Source organism: Paroedura picta, chromosome 2 (genome assembly GCF_049243985.1).
Source record: "Paroedura picta isolate Pp20150507F chromosome 2, Ppicta_v3.0, whole genome shotgun sequence".
Taxonomy (NCBI): domain Eukaryota; kingdom Metazoa; phylum Chordata; class Lepidosauria; order Squamata; family Gekkonidae; genus Paroedura; species Paroedura picta.
The window spans coordinates 135,410,857-135,435,296 of record NC_135370.1 but is presented as its reverse complement, the minus strand read 5'-3'; the positions used below and the strand labels follow the sequence as shown (position 1 = coordinate 135,435,296).

Here is a 24,440-nt window from a genome sequence, read left to right as displayed (position 1 = left end):
TTCTTTCATCAATTAATGAAAGAATCATATTCATATTCTAACTCATTCTTTTAAGACTAGTGGATGCTTTATTCACAATGGGAATTCAAATGGGAATTCAAATCTAGCCTGTTGGGTTCGTGATTGGATATTAAATTGCTAGTACATGAATAGCTGAAAAACCTAAAAGATAATACTGTTTTAAATTTTACATCATCACTTCCACGGTAACGAATAATCACAATTTAATCTATACAGACTAATTTTAGAATATAAGAAAATTGTATTTCTCTTTTAAAAAATACAGATTGAACTCTGTAGTAGACATGATAGATTTTACCATTATTCTAGTGTCCAAATAATTATATAAACTTACATATTTATACATTACTAAATGTCCAAGAATTAAAATTCCAAAATTTTTGTCCTATACACTTTGGCTTGGATCCTCCCTAGAATTTCCATAGATGCAAGAGGGAATGATTTTCAGAAATTCCTCCATCCCACAACATCCCAAAACACATACTGAAATGGTGCTCCTGAAGGGCAAAGGGGGATGAGTCCTAGGGAATCATTAAAAAATTGCCTTATTTGCACTAAAGATCTTGTTTGTCAAAAAGTCTCCAGAGAATTTCAAAAAGTCTCATTGCACTAATAAAAATTTAATTACACTGAGGGGTAATTTATTCATTCCATTATTTTTTTAAAAAAGCAGAAATGTGGGAGACCCGCATCCACATGTGGAGGGCATCTCATTTCCCCATGCATCCTTCCTCCTCTACTTCTTCCTTTCTTTTCCTACCAGGCTCCACAATCATTCCCCTTTTCCACTTCTCCTTTTCTTTCCACTCACCAGACAACCTACCTACCTACCTATATCTGCCCGGTTTCAGCTTTCCCTCCTTCCCTCCCCCTGGCAGCATCTCCTCTGGAAAACAGTCCCAGCTGCACAAGTGGTGAGCCTCACAAGCATATATGGCAGAATAAGGAGATAGGATCTTTTCCAGTGCCCCTCACAACTTTGCAGGCACCAAAGATTAGCAGGCTCAGTCTTATCATTTTGGTTGCCTGACAACCTCAAAAATGGCAACTGAGAGCCAGACTCTGGGCTCTCTTCTGTTCACACCTTTGGGGCGACCTTCCACTTTTACAAAAGGCGTATTTTGCCTTTTATGGCTTCCTTGACCATGCAAGCATCCTTTTAGATTTGGCAGTAGCTTCTTTAACCTACGAAATGCATTCAATCTAAGCTTCAATTAGTGTAGTTTTAAATAGCTTCCAAGAATCCTCTAGAGATTTGACTATCTTGTTTTCCTTTCAGCAGCCTTCTAACTTGTTCTCTCATTTTTGTAAAGTTCGCTTTTCAAATAAAAAGCAGCAAAGACTTACCTCCAGCCGTCATTGACATAGCAGAGGAGCCAGACGGTTAAGAGGACATGCTGGGTTGACGAGCCTGGTGGTATACAAGGTGGGCATGGCAAGGGCATGCTGTGTTCGTGACGTGGGCTGGGAGGCAAAGGCCTGGGGGTGCCTTAAAAGGTGCCACGTGCAAGGAGTCCAGCCTCTTTTGCCAAACCGCCACAGGAATAGCTTCCCACCCACCCAGTTATGTTGGCTAATACTGTGTATGTTTAAATGGTCACTGTCAAATGTTTTTGAATTGTATTTCATCACAGCTGGTAATTTGGCATGGGATGGAGCCTGTTTGGGGAAAGTTCGGTCTGCGCATCAGACTCCCCAAAAAGGGGGCCTCCTTCAAAGGCAGCAGGTCTGTGAGCGGGGCGGACCCAGCTAGGGAGGAATGTGGTTCACAGTACCAGGAAGTCGTGGGACCAAGGAAATTGGATGCCTCTTCTTGGAACCCCAGGGTTTACAGTGGTGAGTGACTTGGGGGTGATTCCAAGGTAAGTCTATGCTTACTCTTGGTTCCCCAGGTGGACACTTCCCTACAGTGGGAATCCAGAGGCAAGGAGACCCATGTTCCCAGAGGGGAACTGGGTGGGCCCCAGGGCACTGCTGGTCACCTCCCTTGGGTGGGATCCCAGTGGCAAGGGAAGCTGTGTTCCCAGCGGAGGAACCGAGTGAGCCCCTGTCAGGCTCCTTCTCCCATGCTGCACCAATACTCCTGGAGAGTTAATAAAGCGGTGGCCTTGTTTAAGCCAAAAGAATTGTGATATCTCTTGCTTGTGATATCTCGGCAAGAGTGGTTTCCTCAAATCAGCATGTTGGAGATACATTGGCAAGAGTTAAGGCTCTGCACACCCTGGGGAGAAGGGAGTATTCAGTAAAGAAGGAAATAGGGTGAAGTGAGGCTGGTTCTTTCCTCAGGCTAGAAGGACAGTGCAGCCCATGATCTTGGTCTCTCAAATCTTAGTCTATCACACTAAACAATACACCTCATTTCTCCACTCATAACCTTTTTATACCAGAGATGCAAGGGTTGTCATAGCCTTCAGAAAGCTCCACTATATTTTTGAGTCACATTTAACCTCCTTCAGATCTAAGCTTGATTCAAGACAAGGTTCTGGGGTCAGTGTTTTGGGGGTGGGGAACAGCAGGAAGTAGAAATTTAAATGTGTTTGTGTGTGAGAGTGGTTTTCTTTGCTTTCTGGGCAAGGAGGTCATTCCTTCCTTCCCCTTTCTCTTCCTGTTCCCCAGCTCTTCCAGAGTTAAAACACCCACACATCCCTCAGCTGACGAACCCAAGCAGGAGACCACCAAGGAAGTTTGGAGTTCTGATGTAGAGGCAGGCAATGGCAAACCACTTCTGAACAAAGTTTGAGTCCAGTGGCACCTTTAAGACCAACAATGTTTTGTTCTGGGTATAAGCTCCAAAACTGCTGGGGAAAGGGGAGGGAAGAAACCCATTGGCAGGGAAAGGGAGGAATACCCCATTCCATTTGGCTCTGTGGTGGATCCTTCTGGAGTTGACTCCAGATTTAAATGAATTGCAGGCACTGTTATTTGCAATGAGTGGCTTGACTGCTGCCACCACACTGCACTTTGGGTAGTTCTCCAACCGCTGTCCTCTCCACCATCAAGCCCTCCAGGTGCCCCATGCATGCCCATCAGCCAGCACTCCTCTTTTTCTCTTCATTCACTAGGCTCTCAGAATCAGGTGCTCCCCAACATTGTTTGCCAGCTTTTCAGGGTTGGCAGGCAGGAGGTGAGGCATGTTCAGTTTCTTTGCTTTGTTTGGGTGCAAGAGGCAGTGCACCCAGCTGGCTGCTGCAGGGCAAAGTCACAGAGGCAGCCTATGCCTGGTGGCAGGGTGCCTCTACCCAAGCTGGCTGATCCACAGCCTCTGTGGCCTGATAAGGCAGCCAAATAGGGCAGTGGCAGCACCACCTCCATCTGCAAAGCTCCCAAGAGGAGGATAGCATCCCCAGGCTCAATGTGCCTGTCCCCTGGGCCAGTCTCAGCTTCTGCTTGCCAAGGCAGCAAGGCAGACTCTTCCTTGTAGTGGGTCTGTGAAGAGGCCCTGTAGTACTCCACATCTGCTGCCCAGGTAGCATGACGGCAGCATGCAAGCACAGTCCTGTTAGCCAGAGGAGGGCTTTACAGCTAAGATGTCTCTCGGATATGCAAAAATTGATCTCTTTTGCCTCAGTGGTCCTATTGTGCTATAGCTGGAACAGGGACACCCACATTGCCATTTGAAAGGTATAAACTACTAATTCCTGAGCAAATGCATTTCATAACAGCAGTGCTGAAAGAACCTTAACCAATCAGGAAATGCTATGGGACAATCAAGTTGTTATGGCAACTAGAACACTCAGAAAAAAAGACAAAGAACATGCATAGCTGTAATCCTGCCAACATTATAATCCCATTATTATAATTCATTATAAATCTGATTTATTTATCACTTTTTAAAATAAAAATCTTTAAATTGTAATTTTACTACTAGCATTCCATGTGTAAGCATTTCTGGGCTCAGCTGCTAGAAGTCATTTGAAAAGTTATTTGAAAAAAAAGAAAACCACTCATTTTTCATTCCATAATCCAGTATGAAGTTCAAGTTCTCTTGCACTCCCAGCATCAGAATGGGGCCTGAATACCTGCTCTCAATTCCCTGGATTAGAAATGAAAATTTCTAGAAATTTTGAAGCCATTAAAGAAATCTCTCCTTGTAAAAACCTAGAACTGCTTTAATATAAAACTGTTAGCAGGTACAACTCAGGGCCATTCCACACCCGGAAAATATAGTGAGATACTTACCTTATTTTTGGCGTTTTAAACGATGTTGTCAGCATCCAGCGTCCCAGCAGCAAACCAGCAGCTACATCCTCCATTTTAAAGCGCTAGTGAGGGAACTCACAAAACTGGATTCCCTCAACTATGTAGCATAAGAGGGAGGAGAGCAACCAGCAACCATTAGCGAAATGAATGTGCATAACCAATCTGGCCAGAAGTAGCATCATCTCCACCTCCATTGCCCACCCTCATGCCTGCCTCCCTTTCTCTTCTCCCTGGAAAGGGGCTTTTTTTGCAGCAAACTGCCTGGAGCAACGAATATGTGTTGCTTCATCCAGGCAGAGAAAAAAAAATCCACCCACCAGTTGGCATACAAAGCATGCCTCTCAACGTCCCCCCCCCAAAAAAAATCGGGAAAAAATACTTTTGTTAATCTTCAAGTCTCATAATTCCCAAATGGGGTGGCTTTAAAACTATGCATCTATGATTAGATGCATAGGCATAGTAATGGAGAATTTTTACTTAAAAAAAAAAATATCGCTTGCATCGCTTTCCCTTTAAAACAGGGAGAAAGGTGACTGGCTGGCTGCCATGATTGACAGGTAGGGGGAGAGTCGCAAGTATAGTGAGTCTCTCTCCTATGCCATTTTAATCAGCTATGCAGAGTGCCAGGAAGCGTGAGAAAGTGGTAGAAGACAGCAAGAGAGTGAGGAGGTGAGAAATGGCAGGGGACCTGATTTTTTATAGTGTTAAGCAATTGCGCTGGCTTAATGCTATGTTTTTAGATGTGAAGAATGGCCGTCAATATTCAAATATGTTGCTAGTCTCCAAGCAATCTCCAAGCTCTCTCAGCCTCACCTACCTCACAGTGTGTCTTTTATGAGGAGAGGAAAGGGTAGGCAATTGTAAAACTCATTGAGACTCCTTCTGATAGAGAAAAACAGCATATAAGAACCAACTCTTCTACTTCTTCTTCTTTTGGATACATCTTGAGATGGCTCAGAAAATGAAACCCATAGAGAAACTCTGACAGGGGTGGCTGGTGAACATGACCTTCAACCCCCTCTCTCCTTGTCTCTGGGATTTGAATGTTTGCTCGTGTGGTGGACCACTACAGGAAAGGGCTTGAATGGCCCTGCTGTCAAGGACCTTTTCTGCAATGAGGACTCACCCAGCCATTATGCTGCGCTGTCCCGTTTTTTTGTCTTGCAATAGTTGTCCTGATCTTTTCCCATGCCCACATGGCCCACTCCCCCGTCCGCCCTCAGACTTGTGTTTGGCCCACTCCCCCGTCCGCCCTCAGACTTGTGTTTGCACAGGATAGCCAAGGGACAAAAAGAGAAAACTTCCCACCCTTTTAAAAACGTATTAATCATGGTCATGTGGTGAAAACTACCAATTGTCTTCCAGCACTATTTTGTTGCATTTGAGCACACACACCCTTCCGAGTGCTCCTGCCTGTGCTCCCTTAGTAAGAAGTTTTGTTCAAGTGATGGGCTTACTATATTATGAGAACTCAGTTCATGTTGTTAACCTGAGTTTCAATAAGGCTTCTGACAAGGTTTCCCATGATGTTCCAATGGGTAAATTGAAGGACTGCAGACTGGATTTATGGACGGTTAGGTGGATAGGGAACTGGTTAGTAAACCGCACCCAAAGAGTAGTTGTCAATAGTGTTTCATTGGATTAGAAGAAGGTAACTTGTGGAGTACCACAGGGCTCGGTAATATGTATGATACTTTTAAACATTTTTATCAAAGATCTGAGGGGGTGGAGGGACTACTTATGAGAGGGTGCGGGGACTACTCATTAGATTTGCAGATGATGCCAAATTGGGAGTAGTGAACACTTCAGATGGCAGAAAGTTCAACAAGAACTGAACTTTCTGGAAAAGTGGGCAAATTAGAACATGATGTAATTCCATAAGGAACAGAGTTCTTGATATGGGACATGAACATAAGAAGCATGCATACTGGATGGAAGATACACTTCTTGATAGCAGTGTGTGTTTGTGTGAATGAGATCTTTGGTGCTTGTGAACTAAATATGATCAAACAGCATGATGTGGTAGTACCAACTCAGAACAAACAATAACTTTTAAATTGTACAAATGGCTGCTGTTCAGATTAAAAAATAGCAGTAGCTGTTGTCATGAGTATTTGAACTGTGATTACTGCTAGAACTTACAAGTGCAAAGCAATGGGAGCTGAACGTAACATGGCAGCTGCATGCAGATGAGGTCTCCTGGAGTTCTCTCTCCATTTCTGTGGCAGAAACTGGTCTCACCAACACAGCACCATGAAATGTCACTTGTCCACATTCCGAGAGCCAGGCAGAGATGAATGGGGGGTGAGGTGTGAAGGCAGAAAGGAACCAGAACAGGCAATTCAGACAACTAACTGAAACACAAATACCTAAAATCTACACTACTAATATTTGCTAAAATATATGACAGAAATCTGGCCACTTCTGACACTCAGCTAGTCTGTTTCCACACAACCGATTTAGACTCGGATCACCATTTTTTCACTTCTGTTTTTTTTTTTCTCCAGTTTCGCATGGAATCAGGCCCCTTCCAGCAGGGCCCCACACCTTTTCTTACTTAACCCCTCAGTTGCCCCACAGCAAGGGAATGTGGATAAATCCATGTTCTATTTTTTGCTATGGAATCCAACAAGGTGTATGTCAGAGCTGGGCCATGTACAACTGGGAAAAGTCAAGCTGTCCCCAGTTGTACTTTCCCTGTTCTGGTTCCCACTTGCCCACCCCTGAGCATCACTTCCACCATCTACCCTGGCAACCTCCCCCACCCAGAAGGCTGGTTGTGTTACAACGTGATTCCAGCATAACAAGATTGGGTTTTTTTGGGGGGGGGCAGTGATGCCAGGGAAGAGCAGTGCTCTGTGCAAGCAAACCTCGCCTCTTCCCCGTGTTTTTTTTATTAGACAGGATTATTGCATTATGATGCTGTGGTATTTTAACAAACAAGGACTTTTTTGGTACATTATACATTAAAAGCAACAGGCATGCTGGAGTGCTGTTCCAGAAGCTGTGAGTGACGTCCTTCAAGCTAAATAGAGATCACAAGGGGCAAGCCAACAAAGTTTTCTACAGTTTTGCCAGCTTGTGTTCTCTATTTAGGTTGCAGGACCTCACTCGCAGCTTCTGGAACAGTACTGAAGACTCTTTTTTTTTGGGGGGGGATTATACATAGTTGCTTGGCTTTTCTTGTTTTCAGTCCTCCAAGGCCCGAAAAAAAGTCCTTACTTGTTAAAATGCTACAGCATTGTAATGCAATAACCCCAATTACCTCGTGCAGAAAACAAATTCTGTGACAGATGGGGGGAGGGAGTATGTTAAAGGCTCTCCCATTCAGATGTTGGAAAGGATTGGGAGAGCTATCCCGAGGTAAAATATCAGGGGACAGTGCTGCATCATAGCTGGGTGAATCCTCTACATGGAAACAGTCCTAGAGTACTCACAGTGAGATGAACTGGAGAGACTCTAGAGCAGTGGTCCCCAGCCTGCGGGCCGCTCCCTCTCCCCGCCACCCCCCGCAGTAAAAAACTTCCCAGGCCGCTAGCTTGTGGCCCGGGAAGCTTCTTACTGCGGGAGGGGGGGAGAGGGAATCAGGGCCGAGCCGCGCCCGTGCGGGCGCGCCCCGATGTGCGGGTGCGGCCCGCAGGTGCGGCCCGATGCGCGGGCACGGCCCGCGGGCGCGGCCGATGCGTGGGCGTGGCCCGCGGGTGCGGCCCGATGCGCGGGCACGGCCCGCGGGCGCGGCCGATGCACGGGCGTGGCCCGCGGGTGCGGCCCGATGCGTGGGCATGGCCCGCGTGGGCCACCGGCCGCGCCCCGATGCCCTGCCGGTCCCCAACCTCAGAAAGGTTGGGGACCACTGCTCTAGAGGAATGGGGTAGAATTGCAACATCTACTTGTCAGAATTGTAGTATAGGCTGGAGGAAACTCTTAGCTCCACTACAAGAGAGGAGGGGAGCCATGCTAAGCTGATTCTCCCCCATGGACAAATTTAGATCAATTACTGTCCTAAGGTACATAACAGAGAGGGGATGAGATTTGCTTCATAAGGTTGACATGGTAGAGTTGACTGCTCCCAAACAATGGGGACTCAAGGCACACTTAGCATAGCTGCTCCCCTTGAAGTCCCACATTTCATCCACCAGAACTGTGGTGATCAAATGTGGGAAATTATATTTAGGCTCTATTTGGCTACACAACTATGCTCCAAAACATTTAGGGCTGCTTGTCATATATTCTCAGGATTATGTCTTTTTTATTCAATGTTCTGTTGTATTCCATGAATTTGCTTGCATTATGAAGTGGTTCATTAATAAAGCTATAACCTTGTAAACTTTAAGCTAGTGTACCAAGTAGTTTGTTTGAGGTGCAATGGCAAAAGGCAACTGGCCTGCATGCCTGATACAATACTGAGTCACAATGAGGATGTCCCTGAGCAGGACCTGTACTTCCTTAGCCTGTCTAAGAATCCATAGTCATATTTGTTTTAATCCTTAAAACAATCTTGCAAAGTAACTTGAGCGATATTATCTCCATATTGATGATGGACAGCTGAGTCTGCAGGACAGCAGTTTGCCTTAATGTCTCCCACTGAGTCCATGGCAGATGCAAAATTTCAACCAGATGCCACTCACTTTACCACAATTCTCCTCTGTGAAGAGGTTCAGAGTGGCTTACATATGGCTCTCAGGAAGTTTAGAGAGCTAAGTGTGCTTAGCTGGATACAGCTGGATCCTGTGTGTGCTTTTAAGACATTTATCTGGGAACATACAAGCTCAAGTTCCAATCTCTGGAGCACTAGAAGATAAGAATGAAGGGAAGGGACCTGGTACTCTACAAAATCTATCAATACTGTTCAGAGGCTTGCCAGATAAAAAGTTCCTGATCTTTAAATAGGACAGGGTCCTATTAAATAAAAGAGTAAGGCCACCTGGGGAGGAGTTAGGGCGGGCTCTGTCCAGGATAAAAACTCAGAGGGCCCAATCAGGAGCCGCGAAGCGGCTCCTGATTGTTCCCTCCGAGTGTCCATCCAGGGCCAAGCAGCCAATGGGGAGGCGCGCAAAGTGCCTTCCTATTGGCCCCTCACCAGGACAGACCAAAATTCCATTCACCCAGCCCAGTCTGGCTGCCAGTCTGCTCCTGACCACCAAAGGGAGAGGAGGTCAGTAGGGCTGCCAAGGGGGATGAGAACAGAGGATGCACCAGCCCTTTTCACCTCAAGGCTGTCCTAACTGTCAAGTCCAACTGCAAATTGCCTCAGAACCCTGAAAGAGCTGACAGGAGGCTGGAGAGTGCTCCCCCTCCCCCCCTTCAGGCCTGCTGCGAAGGAGCCTCTGACAGGCCCTGACTGAGGGAAGGAGGCCTTTCCAAGAGCAACGCAGGGGAGACTGAGGGCCTTCCTTTTGAGGGGGGGGGCTTTCTCCTTCTGCCAAACAGCTGGCTGACAGGGAGGCTACAGAAAAGCCCCTTCTCACTTAAAATACTGCTCTGGCCAGGGGTTGGACACAGCCAAGCCATGTGTCTTTTTTCTTTGCAACTCTCTGCAGATTTGAGGCCACTGCACAGCGTTATTCTGCAGAGGAAGCTGGCTCTTTTGTCTCCTGTTTCATCTGCACAACAACCCTGTGCAGTAGGCCTCAAGTCTTTCAATTCAACAACAACCTGTGTGGGAAGCCTTAAATGTTTCTTCTCTACCACAACCCTGTCCAAAGTAGCCCTTTCTGCCTGGGGAGCTGATCTTTATACTCTGCAGGTGAGCTGTAATTCCAGGAGCTCTCCAGGCCACACCTGTAGGTTGGCTATTCCTCGGTTGGAAATATTCCTGGAGATTTGGAGGTGGGACTTCAAAATCGTACAATGCCTCAGAGTCCAGCCTTCAAATGAGCCATTTTTGCCTGCAGTTGGTAGGGAGTGGTGCAGGAGTGTCCCTCCTGGTCTATGGGTTATGGCCAGCACTTATCAGCAACTGTTTGTATTCTGGGGCGCAGACAGGCAGACCAGCATCAGTCCTGTGAGTCTGGAAAGTGCAGGAAGATCTAAATAAATATTTACAGCCTGAAACTAAATAGAGAACAAGTAAATGTCTGGAGACACATCGTAACTGAAATAGTAACTGGCAAATAACCTTGGCCTGGCAAATAAAAAAACAGTATTAAAAACCTTACTAAAGTAAAGACTACTGTGCACAGACAGTCTTCCTCTTAGGGTTGCCAGCTTCCCTGTGAGGCTCGCTACCCCACCTCCCTCATGGGGAGTCTGCTACGGGGAGAGAAGGGGAAGACGATTGGAAAATGCTTTGAGACACCTGAGGCCTGCTGGGTCACTGCGGCCCATTCCCAGTTCTCTCAGATCTCTCACAATCCTACATACCTCACAGGTTGACTATTGTGGAGAGACAAATGGAAAAGGTGACCGCTTTGAGACTCCTTTGGGGAGTAAGCAATAGGGTACAAAAATCCGTTCTTCTAAGGAGCAACCATGAAAGAAGCATGTGGGCACATAACATTTTACCAACAGTGAAAATATGGGAGACAGAAGGAACAGGGTGGACACCTGTGTACTGTGACTACCCTATGTGTATTAGGGCAGAGGGGCATTTCGGTGAATGTGGCCGAATTCACACAAGAAGGGAAATGACGCAGAACTGGGGGGAATTGGTTGCCATGTAATCTTCCCCTAAGAAGAGTCTCCAGCCTGATTTTCCCTTCACATATCTGAGGACATGGCTCTGGAAAGCTCATCTGTAACCACTATGCCACAATTCCCAAAGGTCAGTCTTCTCCCACAATCAACGAACATTCAACACCACAGGTTCTTGACACCCATATCTCCACACCCATGGCCTCATTTGCCACCATGCCACCACAACCTCCCACACAACACACATGACAACCCCATGCCCTTACAGACTGGACAACTCCTCCCCTTCCTCTTCCCACTGCCAAGCTCTAGCGCCCATTGTATTCTTGGAGACAACGGGCTTTGCCCCTAGTTAGGAAATATTGCAGAACAATGTCATGTAGTGTGGTTGCTTTTAAAATAAGGGCTCTCTGGAGGGAAAGCTCCCACTGTAAATTAAGTCTTGGTAACCAGTGACTTGGGGCTATGCCTAATCTCCCATGTAGGTAATGTGAATCCAGCCACTCTGCTCAGCAAAGTTTGAAGCCTCCCTCCAGCTTAAGTGGCTCTTCCTCCAGCCAGCAGAAGAGCTACTCAGCGTGGAAAAAGATCCCTTAGGCTGGATAAAGGCTTCAGACTTGCTTAGTGTAGTGGCCAGATCTACCTCAATGACTATCCAACCAGTTATATCATGAAGAGGCAGGGACAGGAAAGAAAAGGGATATGTTGCATACAAAGCTGGAATGTATTCAAGCCCTCTATACCAAAGCTGACTAGAGTCAGAAGTATTATGGCAGGCTCTCAGATACTAATTTAGTCCTGTGTCATTTCACATGGTTAAAATATTCACTTTAACACTGGATAGGGAGTAGGACCAGCAAAGAAAAAAGTAGTTTCAGAAAGATTTGTGAACTTCTTATCTGGCTATCTGCTCTACACCAACCGCATACAGAATTTCTGATTACACTTTGCCACTGTACTGTCATAGAATGGAAACAAAGAATAAATAGATAAATAACCTCAGAAAGTAGTTGGTATGTTTTATCAAGCTAGATTTTCATCTAATAAGTGTAAACCTGCTTCTTCTCCAATGTGATTTACTTTTCTACACGTCTATTACCGTTTTATAAAGGATTAAGCATCCAGTTTTACAAGGGTAGATCATTCTTTCATCTAATATTATGTTCTAAAAATATTGTTAAGAAGGGCTATTTTGTCACAAAACAATAGAGCTAAACTAAACTTATGTTGCTGTCTAATAACTAAGCACTTGACCTCTTTGTTTTTACAAACATTTACTGATTTCCCTTAATTCAAATAACATAACGTACAGAAGAATAAACTGCCTGCTAAAATTACAGCTTTAAAGATGGATTTAATTTCATTGAGCAATAATCACATATTCAACTCAGAGAGTTGAACCATTTCAACTGAAATAGTGAATAATTACTACAGAAGCAATGTAGAACACAAAAAAATCACACAGTACAAGAGCAGGAAGCAGTGAAAAATAAAGTGAAAGAATTATTGTGTTCATTTTACCACTTCTATTCACAAACACAAAAGAATTAGAACAATAACTATATTTTCTCCAGGAAGCAATGAGCCTCATCAAAATTTATATCACAAATTTATATCACAAATATTCCCTCCCTGCCTCCCTTCACAACACGAAAATTTTAAAAATACACCATCTGCTAGAAACACTGTAAAATACAAAGCTTATATTGGTCACATGTAACCAGGACTGTATTTTTGGAAAATGCTAGAGAGAAAAGAAGTGAAGGACTTTTCTCTTTCCCCCCCCCCTCATTTTCTAAATTCTTATTCTGTTGACAACAATGATGAGTTCATGAATTTTCCATAACTGCCTCTTTGGAATAAGTTTTTTATAAGAGCAAGTGTAAAGTTTTAAAATTGAAGTATGTTATTATTGACTATTTGCAAATATTTCTTAACTAGTAATCAAGCCCACTGCAGCTAAATGCAGCGGGCGCTAGGGACTTACTGTGCGTGGGGGCTCCCTTGGCGGCGTTCTTTCGGCGGCGGCGGTCTGATGGGGCAGTGGGTGCCCTGGGCGGCGTTCTTGCGGTGGCGGCGGCCTGACGCGGCGAGAGGCGCAAAGCGCCTCTCGTCGCGTCAGGCCGGGAGCAACTGCGAGCCGCGCTGCATGCGGCTTGCAGTTGCTGGGGCTGGGAATTGGAGGGACCAATCGGCAGGCGCTTCACGCCTGCCGATTGGTCCCTCCAATTGTCTGTCGTGAGGAAGGGTCCAATCCGGACCCTTCCTCATCACGGACAAATCCCACCTCGGCAGCCCTTAACGATTTATTTAGTCCGTGGCGCCCGTGGCGCCACGGGTGGTTTAAAGATTATGGCCTTTCTTGAGTTGTTACTGCAATAGTCTAATTTGCCGAATTACATACTGCTGATATTGGTATATAGAACCAGGAATTTTATTTATTTATTTATTATAATAAAAATACTTTCTCCTCTAATCAATGTAATATTGCTAAATATCCTGAAGGTTTTCTTGAGTGTTTTTTTTGGGGGGGGAACTGGACAAATAATATGATCAACAAACATTTAACAATCAAACAAAGAGTATTAAGTTTGCAGCAATAGGGTCCATCCTATATGTCAGGGATAGTCAACCTGTGGTCCTCCATATGTCCATCGACTACAATTCCCATGAGCCCCTGCCAGCATTTGCTGGCAGGGGCTCATGGGAATTGTAGGCCATGAACATCTGGTATCCATGAACTATATGGTATCATATCATCTATCTTATAGGGTATCATAAATTGTATTATTATTTGTCAAATAGAGCGTTGGGTGGGACAGCTACAGACAAACAAATAAGAGGAAAATAGAGAAAAGGGGCTGCTCAGCAAGAAAGAAAACAGAAGAATTGTTCCCAAGTGCAAGGGAAGGAAGAGAGTGAGATCATGATATTTGGTGGCAAAAGTAGGTTACAAAAATAAACCCCACAACTAGTTTGTCCCAGCACTAATGCAAACTGGGCTTTGGGCTGATCCTGCGTTGAGCAGGGGGTTGAACTAGATGGCCCTTATGGCCCCTCCCAACTCTATGATTCTAAAAACTAAGAAAATACTTTATAAATTTTGGAGGAGTTACCTTAGAATTCTTGTCAGAAATGGCATTACCACACAGAACCAGAGTGGCACATGGGGATAAGTCAGAGAGAGGAAGAAAGCACAGCTGGGAAAAATCTTAGGTGGGAGGTAGAAAGATGAGAATGCAAAAACTGAATTGGCAAAAATAGAAGCAGAGAAAGCCAGGACTGGGGCAGAAAGAGAACAACAAAACCATTAGCTAGGGGGGCTCTTTGATTTCATAGTGTTAGCTTTTGATCTGCCACGTTCCAGAGGCTAATAGATTAAAAAGGTTAAAAGACTTTGTGCTAGTTGTATTGCTGATATTACATTCTTTAGCCAAACTTAGAAGGCACATCGTCAATATCTAGCCATCATATTCCAAAGGATAAAGGAAGCTGTTTTAACAATGATGATGTGATCCGTTTAGTCATGTCCAACCTCAGCGATTCTATAGGAAAGTCTTTACCATGTGCCCCTGTCTCTGACTGCTTCTTTTAGTTGGTTCATGGTCATCCCTGTATCAGCTTTGATTGTGACAAGCCAATGGATCCTTTGGCAACCACGTTTCCTTTTGCCGCTGACCATGCCGAGCATTAATGATTTTTCTAGCAAGTTTGATCGCATGATGTGTCCAAAGTAAGTGAGCTTTAGCTGTAATATCTTCCCTTCTAATGACATAGTTGGTTTTCTCCTCTCTAAAACTATCTTGTTGGTAACTTTGGCTGTCCATGATAATCGCAGCCTCCAAATGCCAAATAGCTATGTGCCAAGTAAAATATCTAGGGCACATACTTGGAGAAAGTGTAATAAAAGCAGACTGGAGCAAAGTACAAGTAATAGAGGAATGGCCTAGACCAGGGATTCGCCATGAGAACTCCCCTATATTCTAATTTAATAGACTGGGCCATAATTCTGATTCTGAGGCTCTTTGAAACCTGAAAAAAATATTATAGGGGCTCCTTCATGGTCATAGAATCATAGAATAATAAAGTTGGAAGGGACCTCATGGGTCATCTAGCCCAACCCCTGCACTATGCAGGATACTCACATCCCAATCGCTCATCTATTGTAACCTGCCACCCCTTTGCCTTCACAGAATCAGCCTCAAAAGGTTGAAAAAGGCTGGCCTTGACTCACAACCAAAAAGTAACTCATAGCCTTTATAGGGATCATGAGATATCATCAAAAGTTCATTCCCAAATTCAGTTCCATTGCAGTTCCATTATGTGAACACCCCAAGAAAACTTTTTTGGATATGGCAGATTGGGTGCCAGAATGCCGAAGCACCTCTGAGCACCTCAAACAGATATTGATCACAGAGCCATTATTGAAAGTCCTGACTGCATGACTGCCCTTTATTTTATACGCAGATATTTCCAATACTGAGATTGGGGCCATGCTAATGGAATCCTACATCCTGTACTCTATCTTAGGAGGAAGGTAATGGAGAGAGAATAACACCTCTCTGTTATTGAAGGAGAATGCTTGGCAATAGCATGGACCATCAAGAAGCTTAAATCAGAGATGTGGGAGAAACAATTCACGTTATGTACTGACCATTCCCCATTATATTGGTTAAATCCAGTGAAAAGAACCAAGAGAGAATAATCAGATTTGACACTGCACATATAAGAGGGAAAGGGAATGTTATCTATAACCAACTAATGGTGTGAGTTATTAAAGCATTTTGAATTGTACATCTGTAAGAAGTTTGACTTATTGGGATGGGGGGAAAGTAAAATGCAAACACATGCTTCACCCACTGCACAGGAAAGGCTTGAGAGAATCCTGAAGTAATGAGAAAAAAGGTGGGACATGTGATGAACTGTCAAGAGTTAATATTTAACAGAGTCTGAGAACATTTGAATGACAGACTGTTCAAACGAAATTGTGTTGAGAGATTCAGTTAATAGTTGGGGACTGACAGCTGAAGAAGATACAGTCAGTGCTTGTGTACTGGATCTAAGAGAGTGAGTGGACTGAGGAGGCAAAAAAAAAAGCCCTCCCAAAAGGGAGAATAGCCTTTAGTAAAGAGAAGGGCTCCCTGCATAGTTAAGAAGGGAAATAGCTTCTAGAAAATAGGTGCAATCCCTGGTCTATGTACAAAGATGGATTTTGAGAATTTGATTGTATGTTCTTGTCTTCTAAATGTCACATGTCAATGAAACTCAAACTTATGCTTGAGTCTTTAAGCAGAAATCTTAAAGTAGCATGTAGAGGCCTATGCATGGTCCAACCCACTCTGGGGTGCCTGCGAGAAGCCCTGTAAATGACCCCGCCTGCCCTATGGGGTGTGTGGCAGTCTGTAAGCCCTGTTCCACTGTCCACTCAAGCCTCGGTGCCCATGGGGAGCCCTGGAAAGGCTCCCCACCAACACTATGGGACATGAGGCAGCCTGTAGAGGCCCCTCCGTGGCAAGCCCCAGTTCTGGATGGGGAGGGTCACAGAAGGCCAGGAAATGGCTACCTGCCAGCCCCCCTTCCTTCCTTCCTTCCTTCCTTCCTTCCTTCCTTCCTTCCTTCCTTCCTTCCTTCGTCCTCTTTATTTTTCTTTCTTTCTCTTTCCCTTTCTCCCTTCCTTCATCCCTCCCTCCCTTCTTTTGCCCCTCCCTTCCTGTGTCCCCTCTCCCTTCCATTAATCCCTCTCTCTTCCTTCTTCTCCATCCCACGCTTTCTTCTCCATGTCTCTTTCTATCCTTTCTTCCTTCATCCTTTTTTTCTTTTCCTTTGCCTCCCCCTCTTTATTTTCCTTCTTTCCTTCATCCCCTTTCCTTCATCCCCTTTCTTTCCTTCTTTTCTTCCTTCCTTCTTTCCTTTTTCTTTCTTTCTTCCTTCCTTCCTCTCTTCCTTTCTTCCTCCCTCTCTTCCTTCCTTCCTTCCTTCCTTCCTTCCTTCCACCTGTTTTCTCCAAAGGAACTGGTGCCTGGAGATCACTTATTGTTCCTGAATATCTCCAGACCTCCAGCTGTCTGCACATGGAGGAGTGGGAGGATCAGACCCAGCCCTTAAGATTACTACTGTTTAACCACTTCACTTTGCTGGATTTCAAAATTGACCAGGGGGAGGAGGGCCAGCATCCAGGAAGGACACAGTGCAAGCCTGCATCCTAGCAACTGTTGCATTCCTGGGTGCAACGGGCTTTGCCCCTAATAAATAAATAAAATTTAAAAAAATAAAAATTATGTGACACTCATGTTTCTTCTTTTCCCACCTTTCATAATATATGAAGCAGCAGAGAGATGCTGAGATTCAAAGTCATACAATGGAATAGGTTCCTAGGTTATACTCTTGTATATGAACATTTAGAGAATACAGAAATTGAGTTAGTTCAGAATTCTTATGTTCATATTTTAACTAAGATTTCCCTGAATTTCATATATATATATGCATATACAACTTGCAGAGAAAGCGAGAGAAAGAAATGTTTTTTCTAGGATCATGCAAACTGACGTGGTGTTATAAACTTAGATGCAATCCCAAGGGATATGAAACAAGCATAAGCATTCCATAAAGAAAAGTCCATAAATTGTTTATTGTAATCCACTGAGAGCACTGTAGGTGTCTTTGTGATAGGTAAAAATGCTGAAAGCAAGGATCACAGGTACAACTAGGATTCATATAGGCAATTCCCCATTCCCCCCTTCACTCACAAATTGCATGCCAAAATCTGTTCCCACCATGGCTAGGTTTTTATCATCAAAGAGAGAACCAAACAGAGCTTGGAGCTTTAGACACAACACAGGAAAAACACAGAGAAAGGAGCAGGAAAACAGCCAAACCAGGGAAAGGAGGAGGAAAGGGGCTGGGCAGCCCTGGAGAACCAGGAAACCAGAGTAAACACTCTGGAAAGATCAGACATGCAGCACACTCAAAATTCACTACAAAAAATGAGGAGGGGGTTACATGACATCTGGGCTTCTCCCGGAATGACACAATGCAAATAAATATTTGACCTGAACAATCACAGAAATCAGCAATGTGCATCACTGCGGAATAATAATAGTAACAACAACAGCAACTGCAGCTGTATCCTGCGTTGGCCAGAATCATGCCACCTTCACAAGTATGTTGTAAAGTTAAGTTGATATTAAGAAGGTGGGTTGAAGCATTGAGCAAAAATTGTATTGTCTATTTTGGATCAAAATACTCTATCTCTTAGGCAACATTTGAAATACATCAGATGTATGAAGAACAGAGTTAACATTAAACAGCCACCCTTAACTACATAGAAGTACAAGGATAATAAATGGGGCGGTAAACAGAAGTAGGAACACTGGGACAAAATTATGATTAATTGTTTAGAATACCGAGTTATATTCATATCCCAAGTATTGATTTTGTTGTTTTTTAAACATCCCTTCCTGTGCAATGATCTTTTTTTTACATCCTTTCCTCCCAGGTAAAATGTCATGCCTTTGCCTCCATTTCCAATTTGCAAGGGAAAAATTAATGAAATAGAAGTCCAACTGATAATATTGTCTATTCTTAAAAAGTCACCTATTTTCAGAAAATAAAACAAATATTTAATATGCCATATTATAATATATAATATTCTACATTATTTAATAGAACTAATATAGTAAAAGCTGCATACTAGAAAATTCTAGCAAACCAGATAATAAAATTTTAATTTGAAGAAGACTGATTATTCCAATATTAAATATCACATGCAATGTTTTGGTGACTACTCTTGCTTTCTGAAGACAGTAACCATTTTTAAAAAATCTAATCCAATGGTGTGTGTGTGTGGGGGAAATCTACCACTTTCTTACAACACTTAATGCACTACATTCATTGTTTGTCAATTCAACTTACAACAGGTTTTCTGATGACAAGACATTCCAGACAGAAACCTCAATCAAACCTTGTAGCATCATTTGAGTTTTCTTCCAATAGATACTGCTGTCCATCAGAAGAAATAATTAGTGGATTATGTATGAAAAAACGTCATCCTATCAGTTCACTGCCTGACTTGAATAGCTCATATAAAGCAACTCATTGATGCTGTGCGTACTCCCTGTCTTGAGATATGACACAACACTACACCCTTTGGGAGTTTCTCCCCTGTTCGTAAACAGCATTGCACATCTGTGTTTGACAGACGCAGAGAACAGCAGACTGTTCAACATTCATTACAAAAAGGAGGCTATGTAGGTGAAAAGTTAAGGCAGAACCTGGACTCCAGTTATCCTGCCCTCTCTGTTTTTCAGTGCACAATACAGCCTCAGCATACTGGATATTCTGGAACAGAAAGAAGTTTTCAGTATTGGAATTTGTGTAATAAGAACAGATGGGATTTACGGAGCACAGAAGCGTTAAAATTAATATTTGATAAATGCAGAACATTTGAATTAACTCGAATTGATGCATCTGTCTCTATTGTCTGAAGATGCTAAGTTCATGGCTCCCTCTTTTTTTGAATAACCTCACAAGAGAAGAATAATCTAAAGTGCCATTGGGAGAGCCACATCAATGATTTGGAATAACTGGGGGCAAACTGGAAGCAAGCATCAACAAATGAAGCAGCAGCAGCAGCAGCAAACGAAACACAGTACAGAAAAAGAAATCACAAAGCAACAATGCAGAATACATTTCTAATAGATAAAGCTTCCTACCTGGGGACTGTGTCTCTGTATTTGAAGGCACAGCATGCAGAAATGGTCTTCAGATCTGGCATCTGCTAGGTAAGTTTTCATTTTAAATCATTTTAGCTTGACTCGTAAGAATAATATTCCTCTCATTTTGTGACTATACTATCAGTGAATTTCAATTGCATCCTCATTCACACTGAGACTGATTTCCAAATCTTGAAGGTAAATATTCTTGCTTCATTTCCTGCACTGTCCAAATAACTGTTGTCTTTTTTTTACAAGTTACCTTATTAAACTCCTCACAGCAGGCTTCTACTAGAACTGTTTGCTAAAATTTAAATTGTTCAATTACTGTTTATTTTAAGCTGTTAGATATATAAATATTACATACATATATAAAGCTACACTTCATTTTGCAAAATAATATTTACTGTGATTCAGTATCTAATGCAAGCTACTAAAGCAAATAATTTAATACAATGGCAGTCTCACAGTTTAAAGTAAAACCCATGCTTAAAATGCACTAGCTAAAGCAACCAAAAGTGTCAATTATAGCTTGGCTGGGAAACTATAGTAACTGAAGTAAAAGCACAGTGTTAAACAATGAAAGCTTAACATACACTTTCAACACAAGTTGAGGATAAGAGTTCAATAGTATTACATCTTACATTTTTCTGTAAGACCATTGGTAAAGTGGTATTATGTACTGCAACATAAATACAGCATATAATTTTATAGCTCAGATCTAGTACATAGCAAGGCTTGGACAAGATCCATTATACCAAAAACAGGAACTGGTAGACTACTATGCATCTTGTGAAAAGGTATTTGGGACTGGCCAGAAAACAACAACAATACTCAGTTCAGTAAACATCTAGCCACCATTTTATTATATTGAGTATCTGTCTCTTTTTTCTCTGTCATATGGTTCTTCACAACATTTCTGTTGAAACCTGTTAAGATGATCTCTGTGTCTCATATTTCGTAACTGCTATGTCTTTTCTCATACCAAGTACATACACACAAAGATTATGGAATCTTTAGTAGTCTCTGAAGCAAAACCTAAGAGCCAATACAGAAGAGTCATGCCCAAAGGGGGGGAAATAACCCTTGTACCATGATGTGTGAGAATCGTATCAGAATGCTGATCCCAAATCATCATCTGGATGCTAGTTAGCGCTTCATCTATAGATGTGAAAGCCTAAACAGAAAACCACTGGTGCTAGTGCTGTAAGTAGCAAAGGAAGAAGTATTTGGGATTTCAAGCTACTATTGCCCACCTCTTCAACATCACTCAGTTGCCATGTGGAAGGGAGGTTTCCACTTTAATCTCCCAAATAGCTAGCATTTGTAAGGGCTAGGAAAGGCAACTTGAATTTCACTTTTCTACTGAAGTTTCAAACTTTGACCCCCAACAGTGAAAATGGCAAATTCTTCTGATTCAATTGAATATAGCAACTTCTTGTAGAAACATTTTTCAGAAGACTGAGAAATAATAGCACATGACATCTGTTTTACCAGCACCCATTCTGTCAACCATAAGGGTGACAAAGAGTTAAATGTATGCATAAGCAAAGAAGCTTGTCCATTTCCATTTGTCATGGGTGAAAAAACTGTGAGTTTGCCAGCAAACGGTATCAAATATTAAAACACTAAAACCTTAAGAAGACTGATGACTCAGCAACTAAGTTCACTTTGTATAACACAAGGGCAAGTTAAAGCAAAAAAATCAACCTATGGATTATGCATAAAATTTATAACATAGTCAAAAAAAGTTTCCATGCTTCAAACAACCAATTCAAACAGGTTTGAAATATGAATTTACCAATTCTACATGATTATTAATGCCACAAAGATCAATGAATGGCAAGGATCTTTTAATTATATAGTATGACTCCTCAAATCTGAATAAGAAATTGAAATTGCTAAAGGTTATCAGACTTTAGGACTCATAAATCACAGAGAGCTTCTCAACAATACAGTTTAACATAGCATAGACCCCATCTGCCCCTTGTTCCAGAGGCAATGAAATAGCAGGGAGAAGTGGACATATAAGGGAAGGAAGAATATCGGCCAGGAAACGCGCATTGAGGTACAGAGAACACATTAAAAATAGATACATTTTAATGGGCATTTTTAAAAACAGTACAAATTACAGTGTGAAAGTTCAACTAATTGTTACTTACACCATGTGGCTTTTGCGTAGACTATGTGGGTCAACTTTTTAAAAACAAAGTTTCAATATAGCACCGATCTCTGGCAAAGTCACAATGTACAGATGTCCTAAAATAATGCTGTCACCACAGCATGAATCTAACAATGCCATTTGAATAGCCAATTTTCAAGGTAATAGTATTTATTGAGAATAAGCAAGATTTTTTGTAACACAATGACTGTGTATTAGTATCTACAATGCAAGAATGCCTTTTGCTCAGGTGTCTTTATTGTCAAAAGGTAAACATCTAATAAGCAACATACTTCTTAGAATAATCTAACACAAAACAAGATTTCCTGGAAGACATAACAGTTCTGAAAATTAGCTCAAGATTATAAATTCAGCAATTGACAGAATCAGTAACTGAGGCCTGAAGTTTTTGTTTCATTCATTCTGAAAATACAAAGAATATATTTTCATTTAACAGGCCAAATTTGTTAACTGCAAGGGAGCAATTTGCAAGGGAGCAAAATCAAAGGTGCCAGTTCCTCTTTTTCGGCTTCCTAGATGCATCTGCTACCCCCTCTTGCCAGGAGGTGGCAGCACCACAGCTACTTCAGCACCTGGGGGTTGCTGCTAGAGCAACCATGTTCCTGGGGTGCCTCCTACTGTCAGGAGGTGGCAACGAAGACACCAGTGCTGCTGTCACAGTGGGTGCTCAACAGTGGGAGGATTAGTAGCACCTGTCAAACACCATCTGCCAAAACAGCCCAGTTGCAAAGCCAGCTCTTCTTGTCTGTCAATTATATATTTAATCCCAATTTCTTTGGAGTTTAGGGCAATATACATTATTCTCCCTACTTCCATTTGATGTACATAGCAACAATGTTAGGCTAGGGTAAGCTGAAAAACTTGGCATGCAGAGTTCAGGAGAAGTTTTCAAAACTCTACTGTTATAGCTCCAGTGCTCAGCCACCTAACCCTCAAAGCCAGGCTTTGGATTTTTTATACCAGCAATCCTTCAGCAGTTGCATGATTTGCGTGCTGTATAGCTAAAGGCACCCATCAGGGCTGCTGCTGCAGTGACACTTGGCTACTCAAGCTGCTCCAGTGCCTCTGAGACCTTTGAAAAGGCAGGGGCCAGGGCTGGCATCAGCATGCTGTAAGGTGAGGCATCAGCCAGGGCTTTGGGCAGGGCCCACTATCACTGACCCCTACTTGTCCTCTGCTGCCTGTGCACACTCCCTTCTCCCTCCTACTCACTTGCAAGTGCTCTGCTGCCTGTGCTTCCCAGTAGCATGTAGTAGGCCTATGCATGTAGTAGGCCTATGCACGGAAGAGTGTACAGGTGATACAAGTGGTGCTCCTGATGGTGACAGCAGCAAATTCCCAGCTGTACACACCACTCAATGCAGTTAAAGAAAGGAAATGTGGTTTGTGAGTATGGGCAGGAAGAGAGGTGTAGTAGGGTTATGGTGGCGGGCAGAGGAGCGGAGCAGATGCAGTGGATATTTTCTGTGTGGAGCCCCTGAAAATCTGGAACTGGCCTTGGGAGGGCCTATGGCTCAGAAGTGAAGAATTTGCTTTGCACTTGCACAAGTTCCCAGCTTCAGTCCCCACCATCTACAGATTAAAACAGGTAGTAGGTGATGTGAAAGACCTTGAGAGCTTCAAGACAATACTGATTTCAAGAGACCTTTGGCCTGATTCAGTATAAGACAGTTTCATGTTTGTGTTCTTCTCCTCCTCCTGTGAGGAGGCGGCAGCAGGAGCTGGCAACTTTCTTTTCCGCTGGAACCAATGAAACAGAAATAATGAAAATGAATCAGTGTAATAAGAATTACAATGAAAATGAATGAAGCTTTAGAAACTTGTTTTTTAAAAACCCTGCACATCCCTACAAGTTCATGACTTATAATCAGAAATAAGGAGATCTTTTCCTGATTTCTGCAACTCTGTATTCTTTGTTTAATTCTTTTTGATGCACTGTAATTGTGGTATAGCTGCTCTTCAGTGGTATTTGCCACTTATTTGTGTTGCTACCCCAAAGGAACACAAAGGATTTGTCATTACATACAAATTGAAAACAAATTGATCCACAATTCTAAACAAAGCCACTGCTCAATTTTCTTAAAACGATGGCTGTAGTGATTCCAACACACTTTAAAAAATGAAAGAATTGGAGGGGATGAATGAAGGAAGGTGTGGGCAATTTTAGAAAACAGAATGGGTATTTTAAAAGAGAGACAAGTATGTAGAATACTGGAACCAAGAAGAAAGGGCTGAAAGGGAACAGTGGCCTTAGCAAAGTGAAATCAGTAGAAACGTAAGGACTGGAAACTGGCAGTGGCAGCCTAGAATTAAATTCTTCCACACACTACCTGTCACACTGGGGGACTGAGGTTACTTGTTTCCAGAACCTCCCACATATGGAAAGAGTTTAATCTCTGGTCTTTGGACTCAAATGAGAAGGAATGTGAAGAACTTCTCAAGAGAAAAACTGTTTTCCACAAAAGTGAAGGAGTAATAAGGCAGTCCAAATGGGCTTCTGAACTCCCAAATTACTGGCTTCAAAGCAGTTCCTTGTGCGTGTGCACTGAAACAGAAGAGTACCAGTCAATAAAGGATGGGAGTGTTTTTTCCTCCTCACTTAAAAGAGGGAAATATTTCTTCAAGCAAGACAAGAATATAGCCTAAGAAAAAGACAGTTAGATGGATTTAATGTGCCTGAAACAGAACTCACA

At 42.9% G+C, this 24,440-nt stretch overlaps 2 protein-coding genes across 5 annotated transcripts in view; one reads left to right on the top strand and one right to left on the bottom strand.

Moving 5' to 3' along the window:
• The window catches only part of AVEN (apoptosis and caspase activation inhibitor), a 159,768-nt gene that overhangs the window by 65,022 nt on the left and 70,306 nt on the right, over nt 1-24,440 (bottom strand). For 2 of the 4 annotated variants that reach the window (XM_077322947.1, XM_077322949.1), the window contains 2 exons: nt 19,566-19,627; nt 19,125-19,191 (listed from right to left, as the gene is read on the bottom strand). The exons of the other annotated variants lie outside the window; for them this stretch is intronic. In XM_077322947.1, the coding sequence (XP_077179062.1) occupies nt 19,125-19,191; nt 19,566-19,627 (129 nt within the window). The remainder of the gene's footprint in view (nt 1-19,124; nt 19,192-19,565; nt 19,628-24,440) is intronic. 4 annotated transcript variants of the gene reach the window in all.
• The window catches only part of CHRM5 (cholinergic receptor muscarinic 5), an 83,766-nt gene continuing 78,112 nt past the window's right edge, over nt 18,787-24,440 (top strand). Inside the window, exon 1 of the mRNA XM_077322946.1 lies at nt 18,787-19,634. The gene's annotated coding sequence lies outside the window, so the exon portion shown is untranslated. The remainder of the gene's footprint in view (nt 19,635-24,440) is intronic.